The sequence below is a fragment of the Haemaphysalis longicornis genome, unplaced genomic scaffold (genome assembly GCF_048455015.1).
Source record: "Haemaphysalis longicornis isolate Haplotype H1 unplaced genomic scaffold, Haemaphysalis longicornis Haplotype H1 scaffold_8, whole genome shotgun sequence".
Classification (NCBI taxonomy): Eukaryota; Metazoa; Arthropoda; class Arachnida; order Ixodida; family Ixodidae; genus Haemaphysalis; species Haemaphysalis longicornis.
In genome coordinates, this window is record NW_027526445.1 from 58,165,484 (window position 1) to 58,187,797 (window position 22,314).

The 22,314-nt window shown below is 42.3% G+C and overlaps 1 protein-coding gene and 2 non-coding genes across 6 annotated transcripts in view; all 3 read left to right on the forward strand.

Annotated features, from left to right (window-relative positions):
* LOC144148649 (pancreatic lipase-related protein 2-like) overlaps positions 1–18,407 on the forward strand; it is a 171,363-nt gene extending 152,956 nt beyond the window's left edge. For all 4 annotated transcript variants that reach the window (XM_077680163.1, XM_077680162.1, XM_077680161.1 and 1 more), the window contains 2 exons: positions 16,308–16,565; positions 18,085–18,407. In XM_077680163.1, coding sequence (XP_077536289.1) covers positions 16,308–16,565; positions 18,085–18,353 — 527 coding nt within the window. In that variant the 3' untranslated portion in view covers positions 18,354–18,407. The remainder of the gene's footprint in view (positions 1–16,307; positions 16,566–18,084) is intronic.
* Positions 18,408–20,556: 2,149 nt separating this feature from the next.
* On the forward strand, positions 20,557–20,629 carry Trnat-ggu (transfer RNA threonine (anticodon GGU)). Its single transcript has one exon. It is a non-coding gene; the product is annotated as a tRNA-Thr (tRNA).
* Positions 20,630–21,221: 592 nt separating this feature from the next.
* Trnai-gau (transfer RNA isoleucine (anticodon GAU)) lies at positions 21,222–21,294 on the forward strand. Its single transcript has one exon. It is a non-coding gene; the product is annotated as a tRNA-Ile (tRNA).
* Positions 21,295–22,314: the final 1,020 nt, after the last annotated feature.

Here is a 22,314-nt window from a genome sequence, read left to right on the forward strand (position 1 = left end):
ACAATTGGCAGGCATGCATTCGAAATAAAAACACTTTGAAAACGCTACCCATTAATTAGCTCCATGCACATAGAAAAAAGACGAATAGGTCTTGACATGTTGGCCGGAATTCCTAATTTCAATACGAAATAATTGCACGATATGAGCTGTATCTAACCCAAACGGTTAATGTATGCTGATCACTTTACATAAAATTGTGGCTAATTAAGAAAAGACAACCCTTATGTTTGTGAGGCTACAGACAATGCATCACACTTGGTGGTGCTGTCGTTCGAGTGGTGAAAATACTATAAGACGCAGCGTAGGATACTATATTCATGAGTACAAATATCACTTGTGAACCCTCAGAAGCAGTTCGGAACGGTTCCTTTGATTCGTTCTGCTCGAAAATGGCAGAATGCATAGGGGTTTGCTTCGGTTGTGGGCTAACATTCGGGTTAGGTTTCGGTCTTCGGTTCAGTTCCGATTCAAGTTCCACCCTTGATCACTACTTCCTCAGAAGTATTCTACAGATAACCAAGCGTTATCTTCCTCTTTTACCCAAACAATTCTATTTACGAGAATTCGGACGAACGCTATTTTCAAGCAGTTAGGTTATGCAAGCAGTTCTGCTCCAATGTTTTCTTCTCCAGTTCGCTTCTCAAGTCAAAGAAGTAACGCAACAGTCCACAGGAAGCCCAAACGCTGACCCAACTCATAAATTTTCCGCAAAAAACACAATACATTAAGGAAACAATGTTATATTACACGCACGTTTTCACTTCTACAACAAATGATTGGGAAATATGTAGACCCGAGGTTATATTTCAATTGATTCGAGGGTAATACAAAGGAACAGGCTAGTAAACGGTTGATGCAGCTTGTAGTAAATTCTTAGTTTCGCAAAAATCCGAAATGGCACGCTGTGTTATGTTTTGTGTTCTGTACTTGTTTTTTCACGTCATTTTCAAGTTTTTGCTGGCAGGCGTCGGTGGGCAGTGTTTGTAATGGCGATCATGTATTCACTTGCGAGAAACAGTGCGATTACGTCCAATTAACAAACAATTCTCAGTATATTGTCAAGAAACAAAGGTGTTCGTTATTCTAATACACTGAATTTGAAACATATGTGTAGAATGGCAACAAAATTTCGTTGGGTGCTTTTTTAATGTAAATATTGAGAAAGAATGACAGTATTTCAATGAGCGTTTTCGGCTGGACACTGTGGCTAAATGTGAGGCCCTCACGGATATCCGTTAAACATGTGGGTTCAAAATTTTATTTTCGGCGTCTTTGTTCAACCATGCACATAAACAAGCGTATCAGGTGCTTGGTGCGTGGAATATCTGGTTGGTTGATTCTTCTGCTAGTGCGTGTTCAACATTTCTGATTGTTAGGACCTTTATGTAGTTCAGCAGCGGTTTGGAAACTTTTACGTCACGAGTTCTTGCTACTTCAATTGTTCATGGCACCAACGTACACCATAATCTGCAAGACCAAACGCTTTTCATTTAGCAAAAGTATCCAACAGTTTTCCTTGGGAGCCGAAGTTCTGCGTGCCAAGTTGCTGAATGGAGATAATTGACAACTATAGCCCCTTCATGAGAGTGAAAACCCAACCCGCCTAGATACCTGCCGCTCAAAAAAGAATGTCCGCATAATCGAATAATAAAAATTAGGATATTGTACAAAAAATTCAGAATTTTTATAATTTGTGGGATTTAGAACTAAGGTTACGAGAAAGAGAAGCTTGCGCCTATGCCCTGCGCCGTCATAGCTTTCTGGTTTCCAGTATTCTGAGTACACGCTCGTATAGACGTGTCCGCAAGAACTATTTAAAAGCATTGTCATAATAACATAAACGAATGGTATTTCGGAATTTGATTACCAGAAACACAGATAAAACAAGTGGAAAATTTCCTACTTTGAAGAGAACATTACTGCAGTGACTTGTATTGGTTACAGTAAAACAAGATTAGTTGACTGGCTAGATGGTGTGATACTTGAAAAGCCACGAGGATTGTGCAGAAGGACGACGCCCCAAAATATATGACATATTAGTGCATGCGCCGAACATACATATGTAAACGCAAGAACATGTTCATTGTCACCCACTACAAGCTAGAATTTAACAAATGGGATTCTCCTTTATATAAAGCCAAATATGTATCACTCAAACAAATCTGCGCATTCTTTATCAAGAACGCTTCCATTATCTCACGCGCGACATCGCTGCTGCCCCAGCCAAGAATCTTAATATCATTCAGTAACGGCCTGCACCCACTTTTTTCGCAATTTCTGCAATGGTCCGTTAAGTTAGTTCTATTATCTATATCTCCCTGTGTGCGCTCATGCTCCACGGCACGATTATTCACGCAGCGCCCTCTTTGGCCAAAATAGGCGGTTCCATATGTCAGTTTTTTGCCATAAGGCTGTTTTTTGCCACAACCGCTCCTTTTTGGTTTTCTCCTTTCCGTCGAAGCCCTTTTTCTATGTTCTCGTTGTGACTCGTAGAGGAGTGTTTTACTCACCACCGCCAGGATTGTACAAGAGAATCCTGCATCGTGCAACCGGTACACTTGGTTTTTAAAACTTTCCTCCATTCTGTATGCGCACGACTTCATAAGAGGAGACTCAAGGCACACTGCAGCAATACTACTTTTCACGGTCTTTGAATGCGGACACTGATAAGGTAAAAGATCTTTTGCAATTCTAAGATGACACACCTAACACACGTGTGTTTGAGAAACTGACATTTGGATGTCCAGGAACTGTAGAATTTCTTCTTTCGGAACCTCATGTGTAAAGGTCATCCCCTTACCATGTTGTCTAAAATCACCTAAAACCTAATTCATCAGGTAATATTAGTTCAATTGATCCTGCTTCTTCGAATGAAAATAAACCTCCACATACCCATAAACCTTTAGAACCTTGTTCTCATTAAAAACATCCACTTGGGTGTGGTCAATATAAGAGAAAAATATTGCACAGTAAAGGGGCTATACACGAACCGATACATATTTCACGACGTTGCAAGTAGAAAATATTGCCAAAAGTTATAACAGTGCTATTGAGATAAAATTCAGGTAGAGTCATGAAATTATCTACATTCATCCCTGTTGAATTTTGAAACGAAACCTCACCGTTCTCTCTACAGTTTCTAACAGACTCGAGCAGTTCAGCGTGGGGCATAGAATAAAAGAGCTCTTTAACATCGACAGAAAACATAAACCCATGTTCTGGTGTTGTTCAAGAAATCACGTTACATCCTTAGAACATCTGGTACCAAAGAATCACACACATCTATTTTATATTAAATGTTTCTGAAGAAACCTTCTGACCTGGAACTATCTTGACGGGGCACTGCAGAATTTGCGAAAAAAGTAGCTGCAGGCCGCGATTGAATGAGATTAATGTTCTTTGCCTGGGGCAGCAGCGATATCGCACGTGACATAATGGAAGCCTTCTTGATAAAGAATGCGCACAACTGCTTGAGTGACACATCTTTCGCTTAATATACCAGATAGTCTGATTTGTTACAGCCGTGCTTGTAGTGTGTGACGGTGAACATATTCTTTCTCGGCGTTTTGCATAGGTATGCTCGGTGCATGCGCCAATTTGTCATATATTTGGGGGCGTAAGCCCTTAAACAAATGAGTTGCTACTTGCGCTCGTCTTGTTGCGTCCTCTTTGTGTCGTCCTTCTGCGCAATCCTCACGGCTTTTCAAATGGTTACAGCAAAACTTTAGAAGCCACCATCGTTATCATGCACAGCCTACTCGGGCCTACTGAAGGACGAGGGCCTGTGCCATTGACCAAAAACAGCTCCTTTCCTCCGCTGCTCCATTCGAGTGTCGGCTACCGAACTTCCGTATTTCATCCCTCCGTCGTGTTATTGCCCTAACCCTTCTTTTAAACTGATCTCCTGGTATCCACGCAGTAATCTCATTGTCCAAGGTTTGTCTGGTTGACTCTCTACAGGCCCAGCGCAAGTCGCTTTCTATTTCCTTATTTGAACTATGATACTATCTAATCAAGTTTGCTCGCTTATCCAGGAAGCTCATTTCTAGTCCGTAAGTGTCACCCTTATTATAAGAGTATCTTTGGGAGTAACACCTACATAATAATTACCAACATCGAGAATACATCAGTTCCATGCTTCTGTACTAACGGCGTGATTTTTTTTAAGTTATGTGGGCCACCCATGCCTAAATGGCATGTATTACTGGCAGAGGTTAACCCAAATAATTTCGCGGTGCGCGTTAATAGCAACACATGAACACATAAGCACCCTTGTCGTAAATGGAACAGGAAGCAAAAGGTTTTTGGAACTTTACACAACCGACCTTTCATACAAGACACAAACTTTTAATTACTGCGCACGTATCGGTTTTGAAGGGAAACATTTTATCCGTAGTGCTTTGAACTTAATGGCACTGTGGGAGAAAGTTTTCTTTTTGTAACTGCTGCAAAGAACTGTTTAGGTCGAATTTTGCAGAAGACCTAAAGATATGTGCAGGAAGTGTCATTGCAAATCCTTTTAAAGCGATTCTCGTAAACCACCAATAATTATTTAGCAATATCAGGGTGAAAATTATTAATCGGCAAGAACAAGTCTGTGAGAGGACACACTCGGAAGACTATAACTTGGCAGCACGTCTATCTCGCTTACTTAAAAATTCCTCAAAGTGCATAATACATACCGCAAAAAAATCAAAAACACCCTACTAGTTTGCAGCAATAAATGGGCGTCAGAAACGGTCACCTACCCCCCTCACAGTTTCTCCTAAGAAAATAACCCAGGGTCACACGCTGCATGGGCGAAACTAAAATTGTGCGAACGTTCCGGGAAGTAGTTGTTTATAACCCATGTGCCCAATAAACGCAATTTGCAAACAAGCAGTGCTTTTGTTGCGGTACTAAACATCAGTTGCGGTGCTAAAAACAAACGATAGGGCTGTACTAAAGTCTCAGCGTATCTGCAAAGAGCTTCTCCTGCCCCCCCCCCCCCCCACCCACCGAATTTAAGGCGGGATATTCGATTTGCCATCCAACAGCGACCCAACATATATGGGCGGCCAACCGCACATTTCCATTACAGCATGTAGAAGAGGGGGCACAAATAAGCCACAAGAGATACTAAAGTTATCATGTTTCTTTTATATTTAAAATAATTCCAAATTCCTATATAAATTGGCTAAAATTGTCTATAGCGACCATGTCGGCAAACGAAACTGCTGGAGAGTCATCCGTACCCAGCGCCTAGGTCAATTGTACAAACAGTACAATGGCAAACATTGTGACATCAAAGAACTGGCAACCATTATTAGGCCGTATTAGGGCCAAAATAAGCTGGAGTGAACTACACACCACCAACAAACTATTGCATAGCCACAGAGGTACAATTGTTGAGTGGTCGGAATAACACAAATGAACGCTTTTCTTAATGGTGCCACTGGTATAGAATTTGTCCTGGATTAAAAACAAAAATTGCCGACGGAATGTATAGAGCGCTTTTTAAAAGAAGCTTGTAAAAACTTAAAAAATGCTCCTAAATATTATCATTAAGCATTAAGGTGTTGTGTGAATTTGAAAGATTTCTTCATATTACCTAAGCCACATATTTCTTAGTCCCCTTGTATACATGCGTTGCAAAACGAAGTTTGATGTAATGAAGGATTTACACTGCTCGTAGTCAATGCTAGAGAGCGCATTTGTCCTGTAACACGGATGGGTTAACCCGCATGACCATCTATGCTAAAAAGGATATATCGGAGGAGCAGAAAACGAAGAAAAGCGGGCCTAATACTTGCATCTTACTCCGTATGCATGGCGCCATGCACCAAGAATACAAGCTGCAATAAATGTCACTCTGTCCAGGTATTTGCTCTTTTGTCCGAACACCACCACAGAACTGTATATGGCAATGGGAGTAGAACATGGTCGTTTTCACTTTAGAATTCAAGTGTTTCTAGAATTTCTTCTAGCCCCTAGCGCCAAGAGTATAATTATGGGTGTAGTGACGCTTTTGCTGACAGCCGAGCCATGCAGCTGTAATCTTTTGCTGATTCGGCTGGTTCTTGGGCGTCTGTAAGATAAATGTCTCACGTACCTAAAGATTGCCTGTAAAGTACAGCACAGCGATAGTGGGCCCGCTTCAGTGTGATATATAGTTTTTTATGCTTAGGGGGTAAGAACGTTCCTAATTAAAAAAAACGCGATATTTCGTGTAGCTTTTGTGCTCCCAAAAAGATTTTCAACAAGCATACTTTACGACAGCCGTCCATTCGTTATATCCGAGAAACTTCTTTGTTACCTTATTTCTCAACGGAAAGGCGAATACATAATTAGGAATTTGGGCAAGGTAAGTAAACTGTCACCGATGTGTGAGCGTGGGTATCTTTTTACGAATCACTTCGGCACCAGTGTGTGTGTGGGTGGGGGGGGGGGTAGACTACGAGAATACATAAGGCAAGTGTTTTTTCCCGGAAGGCTGAAAAATTGAATTAGGGCACTGTAGACATAGGAGCTGACTTTCGAAAAGGTGGGGTGAGTACTGTATTCATTTAAGTTTTAACAGACAAGAATCGGAGCTTACATCAGCGTCATTGTCGTAGACAAAGTGCAAGAACTGCACCCTTATTTACAGAAAGCAAGAAAAAACGTTAAGAGGGTGGCTGATCAAAAGCAAATAAGCGAAGCGTCAGCCCCAAAGCAGGCTGTTTGTTGTGCTATAGGGCAGGTCATATCTAGAAAACGTACAGGTTACGCATTACGTGAAGACGAGATACAAGCAGGGATGCGGCGAATGCTACTCAACAGCAAATATGGAGAGCCCGTCGCAGTGGCAGACAAACGTCCTCCGAAACAGGCGGAAAAGGCGAACAAGGTGACCCTGAGGAAGTGCAGTGAAAAGTTTTGACCCCATGTTTGAATATGGTGTGGGCTGCACGGCACAATACTCGCAATCTGCAACTGTTTCTCAGCGGTACACTGGATCAACTAGATATGGAACCATATACGGAGAGGCTGTATCAGTCATGAAAATGACACCATCCCGTCGGCTGTTACCTTCTGCTGTTCTGAACCTTTCCACCTTCAATCACTTTACGCCAGACAGGAGGGCTGACGTAACAAAGGGCGTCTCTTCAGTCAAGGTGCAGCGGAGCCCCATTGTACAAGCTTCCATTTCACATCGCAGGAGTCAAATGAACCCCTGCAATAAAAAGCAGCGGCATAGGACCCAACCGGCATTATTGGTTCCGGGTCGGGATCTTTAACAAGCAGAAGAGGCTGGATACTTCAAATTTCATATTCTTAAAACAAACAGGATTGACGCATTCGTGCATCAGTTCCAAGGTCTTATCAAAGGCGAATTAGGCTCGATTACGGAAAAGTGCGTAGTATGTTTCAAGATTGATATGAAGCCAATAATATTTTAATCGAAGCTTGCTGTGATCGAGCCACAAACAGATTTCTGGAGTAAATAGAACAAAAGAAGAGAATTACTATCGCCTGAAAAAATGTTTTAGGTTTTAGATGGGTGCCACCCATTCAATCAAAATGATAGCCGTGTAATTGTGTGAGTACCTGATGGTGTGTAACCAGTGCATGATACTGCTACACGTGGCAAAAAAAACTCATTACTCTTTAATGCGCATTTTGGGAAGTAAGAATTTCTCGAAGATTGATCTCAATCGTGCGAATTTAAACAAGACATTACTGTCTATGGTGTAGGGCCCGCTCTATTTGCATCTACCGAATAAATGTGGGGAAATGGGTAAAAGTTACGACGGGACTGCTATCAATCTCAAAAATTCACAAAGACACTTCAAGAATCTGAACCAGAGAAGAAAGAGAAATGCTTGTTTTTTTATCAGCGAGAACATCAATACATAACGCAATATCGGTCGCAGTGGCATCTTTAAAATTTCAGCCAAAGCCTTTTGCGTCGGCTTGATGACATTTAAGACTTGTTGAATATCGCAAGAAAGTAGCAATAAAAAAGTCCTGAATTACGATGCCCTGTAAATATCAAATGTGACTTCGTTTAAATTAAACCCTAATTAAAAATAATTTCATATTTAAGGACGTAAATCAGCCATTAAAGCACCCCGATTGGGATAGACAAGGTTGTCTTACTCTTTATGCTATAGCCGTTAAAACAGGTGGCAGCTGTAGCTGTTGCTGCTAGTAGAAAATGTTACGGCAAGCTGCTCCAAATGTAGAAATGGTGGCACGGCTAATGAAGCGAAGCTTTATTACTTTCATCCAGCAGTTTTGCGCAGGATGCGAAGTTAACCTTCCGAACGGATACACGGGGCCCCCCGGCGACACGCACCTCGAAGCGCATCGCGTCATTCTCTGGGTCCGCGGTCGGTGCTGCGCATGAGGCCCCCTTTTCACTCGCTCTGCTCACGTAGGGGAGCGGCCGTCACGGCAGCGGCCGCTCAGCTGATCGGCAGCCGACCCAACCCGCAGCCTCCCACGCATGTGGCTCTGAGTCGTCTCGGGCTATGTGACTTATCCTGTGCCGCGTTAGCCGTGAAAGAGAAACGCTGCGCTCGCCCATGGGACCAAGCTGGTTTTTGCCGTGGTCGGCAATATAGACTCGACAAAGGTAAACCAAGCGAAACCAAGACTCAAACAAACTAAGCCAGGTTTTGGCTTTGCATATCCAAGGTTAGCTCAGCTAAGCCGCATTTTTTACTTGTTGCGTAAACAGTTCATGGGCGAATATGCCAAAGTTGTAAGGAAGAGCTTACCCACAATAGGAGCTCGCTACTATAGGTTTCTATTTTGGGGTATTACAACCCTTTTGAACTGGTCAAAAGAACGTGCTGCGCGTCTCAGTGTGGAGTAAAAGCGCAGTATTTCTCCCTATTTGGATATAAGCTGCACAAAACCAATCCATCTTGCATCGCCTACTAGTTCTGCTTCGAACATTAGCTGGGTAGTTTTGTTCGTTTGTTTGTTTTAGTAGTAACATTACCAGTCCGGGTCAATTTAGGTCGTATTATGGTCATTTTCAAATGTAAATGGTACAATATTTAGCTGAACATCCGACGTAACGGACCATCGGAGCGGTACTTTTGCTGCGCATGGCTGTCATATTGTCAGCTGCACTAATGTCCTTACTTCAGGAGATTAAGTGACATTTCCGAAATTCATTTTGTTTTATTCTAGGCTCCATGGTGTTTGTAGCAAAGCACAAGTATCAAGGCAGCTCAAATACTTTTCTATGGTATTGCCGTGAATGCAGTTTCTAGACAGGGCACACAACAATCTGCTCGTAACCAATTCCTCTGAACAGCTGAAAAATATACTGGAGTTTGTATTGATGCCGTTTGTAATTCAATAAGGTCTCATTCCTGTCTTTGAAAGGAGTATGAGATAACAATTTACGAAGGCCCCATCATGTATAAGATGCGAGTGATCCAGACTAAAAACTGCTACTACCTGGTTCTTGCCCGAGTCAACGATTGGCACGTAGCCGTCGTGCACAGCGAGCAGGGGGGCTCCGCTACGTGTGGTTGCCGTATAAATGGGTGGACATGCAGCATCATGTTTCCGCCTGTGAAATCTGTGAGCACCTTTGCGAGCTGCTGAAAGAGCCTGTGCGTCCCCTGTTAAGGCAAACAAGAGGATAGAATAAGGCGCCTATAAATTTTGCTGTCCTTTTTTGTAAGCAGTGTTCCTCTGGTCGTGGACTCTCACTCCTGCTGCCAGAAATATATACTGTGCAATCCAAAGTTTTGAGGCTATTTTCGATTGTTTGAGGTGACTGTCTCAATAGCTACCCGAGAGCCAGCTAGTTGAAAATTTTTCAGGAAGCAAGAAAGGCCAACGCTTGCGAACGAAGTGTCAAATTACTGCCCTTGCTTTGCTATACTACATTTCACCCTTTTCATGAAAAAAATGGATGCAATGCAGTTACGTTATTCTTCAAGCAGAGCAAAGACGTATTGAAATTGGGAGCCCACGGCGCGGACGTATGGAAAAGGGGTGTAGTAAAATAAACACGTGGTTCTAAAAAATTAGCCCCGACGAAATGTAAATCAAAAATAAACCAACAGTTTTCTTTACGGCGTGAGAATGAAGAAGAAGCTAAGCTCGATTGCATAACATCAAGCTTAGCAACTGCCAGAACGAATAACCATAAATACATGCTCTGGTACGAAGCAAGGGGAACACTGTAAGATCGCAGAACTCACAAACGCAGTTCACGTCACTAATATTGAGAATCGACCCATCGAAGTCTATGTATAGCGTCATCCAGGTGCTCCGAAGAGCCAGAGCTTATTATGTCTTCGTGATAACCAGGGGAGAATCATTGCCATGACGCTATTGACTCATGCGGGAAAAGGGCGGAAATCGGAGTGGCGTCCAGAACGTGCGCTTCAGTGTGAACCAGATGAACATATTTATCAGGCAAGGATAATATCATTGAAGGCTGCAAAATTAATTTATTTGTTTATTTAACCCTCAAGAGGAATGGAATTACAGAGGTGAGTGGGGACTCATGTAGGGGGAGCAATACAACAAAAAAATCAAACAAGTGCTGCAGAAGCAATTGCAATACAGGTTAAGTAACACCTTGCATCACAGTGGAAATGATGCAGTGCGCAAGCGTTAGCTATATCGGATGGCAGCAATCAGTGACTAAGTGAAGATGTTATGCAACCGTGTGCACGAAGGGTTTTCTCTACTAGCGCGGCAAACGCACTATACGCGGGGTACGCCGAGGCATCTCCCCCCCACTCCAGTATTTTCAAGGATACACTACTTGCGAACAAGACACCAGACGTTTTGCCTGCCCAAACCACGAGCTCTGGAGCGCTCATAACACTATCACAGACACAAAGCGTCATGTACAACGCGTCACAAGACAGGCGTGGTCCACGTATAATCGTGTCCCTGTATGTAAGGAAGCACTGGTCGTTTGTGTGACCAAGCTGCAGGTTCTCTTACAGCGCTCTCTGTACAGCACAATCGGCAGTCTCGCTAATTACCCTCCAGAATACTCCGCGGTGTAGTGGCCCTAAAACATTGAGAGAGGTATTCATTTTTATATACAGGCAGCACATGAGGCCTTTGGGTGACATGAACTCCCTCAGCGACCTACCAAGCATCGTGGCTCTGCTTGTGCAAGTTCCTTATTCGTGATACATTGCATGGAACGTTATGTGATTGCGAAGATATAGGGTGTACTGGTTGAATGAGGGGTGGCCTGAAAAATTTGAAATGTGTAATTGAGATCTTCCTTGCACCAACATGAATGATGTTAAAATAGAAATTTCTAAAATCGTAAGTATGTGATTAGCCTAATATTTAGCGCTAAAGCACTTTTCGTTGCGCTGTCAACACGGCAAAGGAGAAGAAAATGATAGTGCAAAATAAATAAGGTTAACGTGATTGATTTTTTCACGGCTTTGAATTAAAACGCCTTTTTGTCTGGTGCCTAGGCCTGCATGTGAACTTTGTGCTAGTGAGCACAGAGTCAGCATGAGGCAAAAACAAAGTAAGTCCATGCTATTTAAACATGGAAATTTCTGTTTTCCTTCAACTGTAGAGAACGAGAGGTGGAGGCAAAACAACAATATCCTTATCGAGAATCGAAGGGAGGCAGAAATTGACGTATTCAGCATCCATTGTCGGGGAGGACGCGATCCAGCGCGGAATTCAGGTCGAGTTCATGCATCACTGCAAGCCGGCCTAGTTGGAAACGATTCATGATTGGACTTGCGCAAAAGAAACGAGGACGAGGAAAGAACGACAAGGATGAGCCCACTCTAACAACTGGTTTAATTTCGTGGAAGAAAGACATATATACCCCACAGACCTGCGTACAACATCACATAAGTAGATCGGCGTTTACAAAAAAGGCGACAGCAACGTCAATTCCTTATCTAACAAGGCCACAGAAGGGTGACTGATGCACTTGTCTTTGTGCTGTGAGATTAAAAACGCTTCAATAATCTCTCTTGATTTTTGTTTATGATGCGAAAACAACACCGAAGTTTCCTCTAAGATAGGTGCACAATCACTTCTTTTAAAAAGCAAGGGTATCCTATAAACCACGTTTTTTACACATTCGACAAATCGAAGATTGTGTTTGACATTGCATACATGGTTGTATTTGTCTTTTTGTTCATATTTCTGTTTTACCCTTGAACACACACTTCCTTTTTTGTTTTTTGCCGAGAAAACCACTTTCACATCATAGTTCTCTGCCACCTTTTTTAGACGGTGGGAAAGGCCATGCACATACGGAATAACGGTCACTTTGGATTGTTGTGGGAATTCTTCAGGTCTAACTTCCTGTACGTGTTTCAGCTCCCTTAGTAGCCTCTCACACGAAGCCTGCAACACATGTAAAGGATAGCCGCCTTCCCGCAAACGTGACACCTGTAGTCCAAAGGCCTCATTTACCAAGTGAAAGCACGATTTAAACAAAGCGGACCTGAAGCACGCTACCACTAAGCCATTCCTAACAAGCCTAGAATGATCAGATGAAAAGCTTAGAAGTGGCTTTCCGGTCCTTGGCAAATATACCCAGCTGTCAACCTCCTGGTTCAAACTTCAACAGTACATCAAGAAACTTCAACCTATTGTCCACAGGAACTTCTGTAGTGAACTTTAGCCCATTTTCTCTTAAAACGAATGCGTCAAGTACCTTTTCCTTGAAGGCAACAATGTCAAATTCTGAACCCAAAACTAAGTAATCGTCAACAAATCTAAACACCTTAGACACAACACCATCTAAATTTCTGCACAACTCTCTAAGTACACGACTAAGAAAAATGGTGCTAAGAACGGGAGCAACCTTCGAACCGATACAAACTCCTGTTTGTTGTTTTCACATCCTAAACAAAATTCAAGAGAGATTGTGGAAGCGCTTTTAATCTCAGCACAAAGACAAGTGCATCAGCCACCCTTCTGTGGCCTTGTTAGATAAGCAATTGACGCTGCTGTCGCCTTTTTTGTAGACGCCGGTCTACTTGTGTGATGTGTGTGCGCTCTAAAGCTTTTACTGAGATGTTGTACGCAGGTCTGCGGGGTACATATGTCTTTCGACAAAGAAATTAAACCAGTTGTTAGAGTGCACTCGTCCTTGTCGTTCCTTCCTCATCCGCGTTTGTTTTGCGCAAGTCCAATCATGAACGATTTCATGCGCCGCCCCCGAGCTGGTCAGCGTAGACTACCACGAGATACAGAGAGGAGAAAAACAGTGCAGTGTGGGATTACATTGACGAGAGATATTTTCCTTGTACAAATGGCTCTTTATGCGCGCGCAATAATTACGTATTTACAAGTTAACAGGTGTCCTAGCTATTTTCACGGCTTGCCGGAAGCAGCAAGTGAAACAAAAGTACTCATCCGACTGTGTCATTATTGGAGTTCTACCTAAATATCAGTAGAAATACGGCGTGAGCAGAAGAAAGTCTCCGCAGAACGAGATAAAAATTACTTCATCATTTTTATGAAATGTTTGCGAAAGATGTGAGTGGTTTCGCTAAGAGAAGTGCCACGTCTTCAAACTCATCACCACACGAAACGTAGTTGGAAACGCTGAAGAAATGTTATATGAGATATTTAAGAGCAGAGATAATTAAGCTCAAACTGGATCCCTTGGTGTTCCCAAAACAAAACACGACGAAAAGATAATCCTCCACCGCTTCGCCGTCCCAACCTTCGGCCAACCGTTTGGGCGGGAATGGTGTTGTTTCAAATCGAACTGTTCCCGCCAGCTGCGCCGCTCTTCTCTTCGTTCCTGTTGCCAAATGTATGAGGAGGGACGGGGGGAAGGAAAGGGAGCAGTTTCTTCTTGCTTTGTCGGTGAATCCTACTTAGCCCTTCGCGTGAGCAGACCTTCGGCGGTAGTTTTGCTCCCATGCTCGCTTTATATTTCTTGTTTGTCTGTGCTCCCACCACGCCATATCTGCCGCGGATAGTTATTTTGAATGCCCAGCACTCTGGCATAAATTGATTTGGTAATGGCTGTGGCGATTTTCTCGTAAGCATGCGAGCGAGCCTGGCACTGAAGCCTGAAATAAAATGGGGGAGGAGCGCCGGGCGAGAATATTAGGGGGAGGGCACTCTCAGCCGCGACGCATGCCGAAGTGTGAACGGTTCATGAGACGACGGGGGTCCTGCCGACGGCCCAAGGGAGAGCCGACGCCGAAACTGCAGTTGCCGTCTTTCCAGAGGGAGCACTGAACAATCTCCGAGGCAACCGGCAAATGTGCTTCGCTCAGCATCCATGAGAGGCTCATAGAGTTACGTTCGCAACAATATGCTTGGGGGTGACGACGCACTGCAGTATAACGGCGAGTCACCGTGCACCGCCACGAGTTCGCTGATCATACGATCACTTGGAGAGACGGAGCAGCTAGACGTCGTGATCGAGAACAGTGAAGTTAGCGCTGGGTGCAGATTTAGCTCTACGTGATAAAGTAATCGGCAGCTCATTTTTGCTTCGCTTTTCCTGCGGCTTCTTTTTCACTGAACTGTTTCTGTAGGAATGGCATACCGTATTGTAGCCGGCAGTTCTTGTTGCCAGTCGAATGGAAACGTTTGAGCGGAGAGTACGGAAATTCACTGAGGGTGCAACAGCCAGGTCTGCGACAAAGATGGAGGGACCGCCAGACGTCTCGGTATCTCGAGCCTTGCACCACTAGTAAAAAAAGCACAAGTTTTTTTGCGTTTTTCTAGTAACTGTGAAATAAAAACAGTGCATTGCCTTCTTCTCCTGTTGGGGGCGATGACCACGCAATACGTTTTAAATTTCATCCTTGTATCTTCAAACAAGATTTTTTGTTGCCGATGAATGCATTCCTAAACGTTTGTTTGGTGCAATTTCTTTGACCTCTCCTGGCTCAGTCACAGTTTTTAGCAATTCCGAAACGTTGTGCCTAAATTATTACGTGTATAAGGTATATTTATAATACACAAATATAAACAATACACCATATTTATTAAGACACATTCTATGGGGTACGATGTGAAGTGTTAGAGTATTTACACCTGGGCATCGCAGTCTGCAAACAAAAAATGACTTGTGGCACGGTAGAATAAAACCACCAATCAAACAAGTGACAATGTTTGGTAAATCCACTAAGGTAATAGAAACAACAGAACACTTCGAATGGCTATCGCCTACTCTCCGCCCGACATTGTTCCACTTACACTATCATTATTGTTCTGTTTTATTTGGTATATGCTGCTCCTTACCACTGCCGTAAACACCGATAAAGGGATTTCTAGGACTTTTCTTCTTAACTTGAAATGAGACTGTAAAGCAGTTTCCTCAACAACCCGGAACATTAAGAGGCTTGACCGGTAAACACGCGACCGGGAACCTGAAAACTTTCAATAAATATGGCAGGTTCCGAGCATTTTTCTTAGAACAATATCTCATCAGAAGGAACTCAGTAATAGAAAAAAAATTGCATAACATTTTCCGCAGCATATGTTGTCACGAATGAGTTTTTACAGCGTGTTGATTTGAAGAAATCACATCCTATAGATTTTTTCCACGTCCGATAATTACACATATTCTGTTTTATTAATCACAACTTAGGATTCCTCAATTTATTGAAACTTTACGCACCTCTTTACAGGTGAAAGCGCACGCAATAAGTTGTAGTTTAGGACAGAGTAATGTTGGCAATTGGAAAACACGGATAAAGCAAATGGTTTAGAATATTGACAAGCTCATTACAGGAAATACTGCTGCGAAAAAAAAATACGCTCCCAAAAACGTGTCACACAAATATTCTGGCACGTGCAGCCATCATGTGCACAATACCTTTACGTAGTGCGCTATACGTGTATGTATCGCGAAGGCAACGATGAAAGTATCTCCGGTTCGGCGTAAGATTATAGTGTTGTTTATATCTTACATACTTACATTTTTTACATTTTTAATGTATTTCGATTATACGTAGTTTCAGCTTTCGCAACACACTACAAAGACATGGTGTTACAGTAACTATACTTCTATCAGCTGCGCCTCAACAAACCTAGCTAAACAATCGCACACTATGCATTAAAAATCCATATATTTAGTTTGTTTGGAGATTTTAGAGTGTGCACATCATTGAAAGAGTGTAAATGGCGTGAAATTGTCTTAGAAGGCGGCCTGAGCTATAAAAGCAACGGCGTCTATGAACTATATCTATAGTAATGTTTGGATCGTTTCCGTCGTCTCTTTGTAGCTCGCACAAGCCTTGCGAGAACAGTGTTCAGGATTACCTTTTTCACTGAAGCTAAGAATGGTTCGCTTTAAAACCCCTTTTCGCACATTGTTTGCGCTTTTGTTTCAGGATTAGACCCAGCAGGAATGTTGTTTGAAGACACAAATGTGTCCCTATCGCGTCACGATGCTAAGTTTGTTGATGTGATGCACACGAACATGGGAGACATCAAAACGTTACAACTCGGCCTTCGCGGCACTCAAGGGCATGTGGACTTTTATCCTAATGGAGGAGATTACCAGCCCGGCTGCAGCAAACATCCAAATATAAGCATATTTTCCCTCCTCAATGCTTCTTCACTAAATGAGGCCCTTTTGTCGGTGATGGGTGAGGAATGTTTCCATTTCTTAACCGCATTTTTTACAGGTTCCTGATATTTATGGACATGGGACAATTTACGTATATTGAAAAATATCTTTCTTGGGGAATATGATTTATATAAATGTCATAAACATTCCGGCACCGCGAAATCAGTTTTGTTGAACCTTTTGAAGGTTTTGAATAGCGCAGCTTTAAAAGACAGCTTTGAAAGGCAAACATGGAAAAAAGAGTCAGTTTTAATCACTGGTTTATTGTATAAAGCACCCATTTTGAATTTAGAGGTACGGAAAAGAATCCACAAATATTCAGAACCGCTAGAACAAATATGCTAACCAGTACACGTGTTTGCCGCCCCGTTGTAAAGGCACGGGCTTCCAATAACGCCATCTCTTTTGGTGATATAGCAAGCGACTCATGAATGAAAGATCTATGCGGATTTGAAAAGTTCAACCGCTACTTCAACTACTCAGGGTTATTTCGCCTTTATTTTACAGCAATGTCTTGCGGTTAAAATACACAAACCACACACCCACATTTGCCGCAGCCGCAAGGTTTGTCTTTGTTAGCCTAATGTATTATTTTAAGGCCAGACCATAAAAAGAAAATAAGGGTCCAGTATTCAAGACTATGTCAGCAAAACTGACCAAACTCGCAAACCTACAGTGGCAATACCCTACCTTCGCCGGATATCGCATAATCTTAAAACGGTTGAAAGGTTCGCGAAGGTCGCGTTTTCTTTTCTGCGCGGAAGAAGGTATTGCGCGCCTGCAAGCAGGTGCACCCAGTTGGCCCATATTCCAGACGATCTGCAACAAAGCGGGTAAATCAGTTCCTCCCCAGCGCTCCATATGTCCACACACTTAATAAAAAAAAGCCAGTGCGCAAGATGTCCCAATTCAACGCATGTGTCATATTAAGATTTGAATGTGTTTGCGACAGCCCATCATAGCTAATCATCACAGTTGCTACCTGACTCAATAAATATTGAAGGAGCATCGTGTGCGGATAAATAAATGAAATAGCTTAAAAAAACAATTGTCCGGACATTGCCCGCGTATCGTAAGTACACATTACAGCGCTTTACAAGGGAGCAATCAAACGCAAACAAGCTATTTTTAATAGACTCTTGAAGTGACAGTTATTGCGTGTGACTTGTGAAATTACTATGTAAAACATGTTCAGTTGTAAATGTACGATAGGCCGGATAACATTGATTGTATTGTCTTAATACACAAACGTCTGTATTTAACTTCACTTTTTGATGTTCGAGTTTAGTTCGTTCTAATAATTTTGGTCTGAATATTGCAATCAGTATTTTGCATCCCAATTGAAAAATCCGACAATCCTCTATTTGTTCTGTTTTCTTGTGATGGATATTTGTTCTTTACCACTTACCCTATATCGTATGGCTTTTACTTTAAAAATGCAGCAACTATATCGCGTTTGACAATCGTATAGTTTAAATATGCACGCTTTGTACATCATGTCCAGTTCTTGGTATAACACTGTGAAATTTCTCTTTCAGAGTCAGTGGCCTGCAGCCACTACAGAGCGCCGGAGATGTTCACTGAGTCATTGACAAATCACGATTGCACTTTTACGTCATACCCCTGTCCCGGTGGTTGGAAAAACTTTACCGAATGCAAAAAAGAGTTCGAAAAAAACGAAACAGTCAAGGGTTTAATGGGGTACTACAGTTACACTAAAAAAGGGCGAGGAAAGCAGTATCTGCAAACCAATGGGAAGCCACCGTATTGCAATAACACGGTGAGCGGTGAAGCCGCCGTGTGCTGAAGACGAAAATTGTAATTGGGTATAATTATACGTGTTTTCTGAAATAAAACATTCTCTCTACATAATCTTTTCGGTGGACACATGGTATGTCCACATGGTATGTGGACACATGGTATGGTAACAGTCAAAGACAGCAGGAAGGTTCTGCTATTTTTCTGCATATTTTTAAAGAACATTTGTATTTGAAGATTGATTCCAACATCGACAAACAACATTGAATTTGCGACACTCGTACGGGATTAAAATGAGCTGCATCCACTATACCAAAACAGTCGCTTCGCGGAAAAGTAATGGAATGAGGTGAATATACACGGCATATCATATTGTAAGCGTGCGCGCTTACACACACATAGATGCACACTCTATTATCACCATCGTCACCACCATCATTAGCCTTGTTCTATCTCCTAAACATCTCCGGCCACGACAGTCAAGTGGTATGTGAATCAATATTTCCACCCAAAATTTTCGTTGCTCAAGTCTCCATTGAGTCTTCAGCCATATATTATTGTGTTTGGGGTCTATTGGCAGTTACTCTTTTGCACATGTTGCCACTCATTCGCATTGCATGACCCATTCATGCCCTTCACCTAATATTTATTAGAATGTACTGCACTATAAGCTGTTCGCTATACCGTGCTGCTGTTTTCATATTCGTCAGCGTGACCACAAGCATAGCCTTTCCATGACCTGTTTGGCGGATCTTACTTTTCTTACCAAGATACACACATATAGATACGCAAGCACACGCAGGCACAAACAAACACCTTTATATATGCATATAGAAGAAATTCAGACACAAAGCCCCTAGCAAGGCTGCGATCACTATTGTTGTCAATAATTCAGCAAAGAGACTTGCCTTCGCCCTCATAAAAGCAAGTATTTCTGCTTAATCATAGGCAACAATCATGGTAGCTACGTTGTTCGAAACTTTCTTTGATTTTCTTACCAGCTTCAAAGTTTTATTGCTCATATTTCATCATTGTCATCATCACCAGCCTATCCACGCCCACTGCGGGGCAAAGTCCTCTCCTATTATTCTCCAATTGCCTGTGCTATATGAGACCAATTTATCCCCCTTAACTTCTTGATATCATCTGCCCATCTAACTTGCTGCCGCCCCCTGCAACGCTTACCTTCTCTGCGGATCCACTCTGTTACGCTTAATGACGAAAGGTTATCTTGTTTTCGCATTACGTGCCATGCCCACGTCCATTTCTTCTTCTTAATTTCTACTAATATGTCCTTAACACGCGTTTGTTCCCTGACCCACTCCGCTATCTTTTTGTCCCTTAATGTTACACCTATCATCTTCCGCTCCATTGCTGTCTGAGTTATTCTCAATTTCAGTTGAACCCACTTAGTGAGCCTCGAAGTTTCTGCCCCGTAGGTGAGTACCGGTAAGATGCAGCTCACACACACTTTCTTCCTCAGCGACAATGGTAGGCTGCCATTCAATAACTGAGAATGTCTGCTGTATGCCCTCCACGCTCTTGTTATCCTTATAATTATCGCTGCCTCGTGGTTACTACAGATCCACAACTTGGCCTGTATACATATTTTTATAAATATATATATATATATATATACATATATATATATATATATAAATATATATATATATATATATATACATATATATATATATATATATATATATATATATATATATATATATATATATATATATATATATATATATATATACTTATATATACACATATATATATATAGAAAATAGGTGTTGGCAGTCTAGAAAACCACCGGTATTCTGGAGTTCGTGGGTACGGGTCCCACCCGGCGGGCATTTGGCATTTAGTCACCACTTTTGTTTCGACTGCAAAAATTCTTCAGCTCTTTTTATGACCCACCACAACCTCCCCTTTGCTTTCCGAGGTTTTCTTGACTGCCAACCCTTATTTTCTGTCTTATTTCACGGAGCCCCTCATTTCCCATTTTCTGATTCGCTACTTGCTTAGCGAGGGCCTCTGTTCTGGCAGTCTTGGTGCCAAAGGGAGCTTAAGAGGGTTCAACGCTGGTCGACCACTATCGACATGTCGTAGACACTCAAGTCACGGCCCGGGGATTAAAAAGAAGGTCCCCTTCTCCCCGAGTAGTCCGAGTGGCGCTGGCTACACCCTCTAAGTGCAGGAAACAAAAATAACTTAGCATAAATAGCCGAGAAAGTGCTGGCGAAACAGCCCCGCCGGTAGCGTAGTGGTTATCGCACCAGACCGGTATTCTGGAGGTCGTGGGTTCGGATCCCACCCGGCGGGCATTTTTTCACCACTTGCTTTTCGACTCAAAAAATTCTGCATCTCTTTCTATGACCCACCACAACCTCACCTTTGCTTTTCGAGGTTTTGTTGACTGCCAATCTTTATTTTCTGTCTTATTTCACGGGGCCCCTCATTTCCCATTTTCTTACTCGCTATATATATTTATATATTTATATATATATATATATATATATATATATATATATATATATATATAGTATAAGTAAAGAGTCGGATACACAGCAAGAACAATAACAAACAATGTTTACTTACGTAGCGGCAACGGGACTTGCCTTCATCAGAGTAAAGTTACATGATTTTGTTTGTTCTTATATAGGTTTGCATAAAACTGTGAGAAAGAGCGGAAAATGTTTCGGAAATGGGGAGTGTGCATACAGTCAGGCTACGCCTATGTTACAACATCAACAAACAAACAAGAAAAATAAAAGGGGGGGGGGGCGGCGAGAGAGAGAAAAAGGGGTCGTGTTAACGATGCAGCGTTCAAGGTTGCACCATGACGTGTCAACGTATGTCGCGCGGGCTGCAAATTCAGACAATGGGGGAAACTGGACAACCGCGGTTTCCCCGCCCGCCGGTAGCGTAGTGGTTATCGCACCAGACCGATATTCTGGAGGTCGTGGGTTCGGATCCCACCCGGCGGGCATTTTTTGACCACTTTCTTTTCCACTCAAAAAATTCTTAATCTCTTTCTATGACCCACCACAACCTCCCCTTTGCTTTCCGAGGTTTTCTTGACTGCCAACCCTTATTTTCTGTCTTATTTCACGGAGCTCATCATTTCCCATTCTGATTCGCTACATGCATAGCGAGGGCCTCTGTTCTGGCAGTCTTAGTGCCATAGGAAGCTTAAGAGAGTTAAACGCTGGTCGACCACTCTTGACATGTCGTCGGATCCACCTGGCGAATATTTTCTCTAGATATATAAATATATATATATACGTATATATATATATATTTATATATATATATATATATATATATATATATATATATATATATATATATATATATATATATATATATATACAGAAAGAAATGCCGGCAGTCTACAAGGCCAAAGAAGGCATAGGGGAATGGTTAGACAATTTTTTTACTGTTAGTGACGTTACATTATTTTTTTTTTATTTTTTTTATTAATACGTGAGAAAGAAAGAAAGAAAGAAAGAAAGAAAGAAAGAAAGAAAAACACGCGCCCAGAGTGGGGACCGAACCCACGCCTTTCGATTAGATCTCGAATGCCTTACCAATTCGGCTATCTGGGCGACTGTGTTCTCCGTCACTTTCTGGGGTATTTATATTTACCACAACTGTATCTGACGCTCGAGGGTGGTAGCCAGCGCCACTCAGACTACACGGGGAGAAGGGGACCTTCTTTTCAACCCCCGGGGTGTGACTCAAACGTCTACAGCCTGTCATGAGCGGGTCAACTGGCGGGGAACCCTCTTATGCTACCTTGGCATCAAGGCTGCCAGAACCGAGGCCCTCGCTAAGCTTTCGCACGATAATAAGGTTTGGAAATGAGGGGCTCGTTAGGAAATACAGAAAGAAATGCCGGCAGTCTACAAGGCCAAAGAAGGCATAGGGGAATGGTTAGACAATTTTTTTACCGTTAGTGACGTTACATTATTTTTTTTATTATTTTTTTTATTAATACGTGAGAA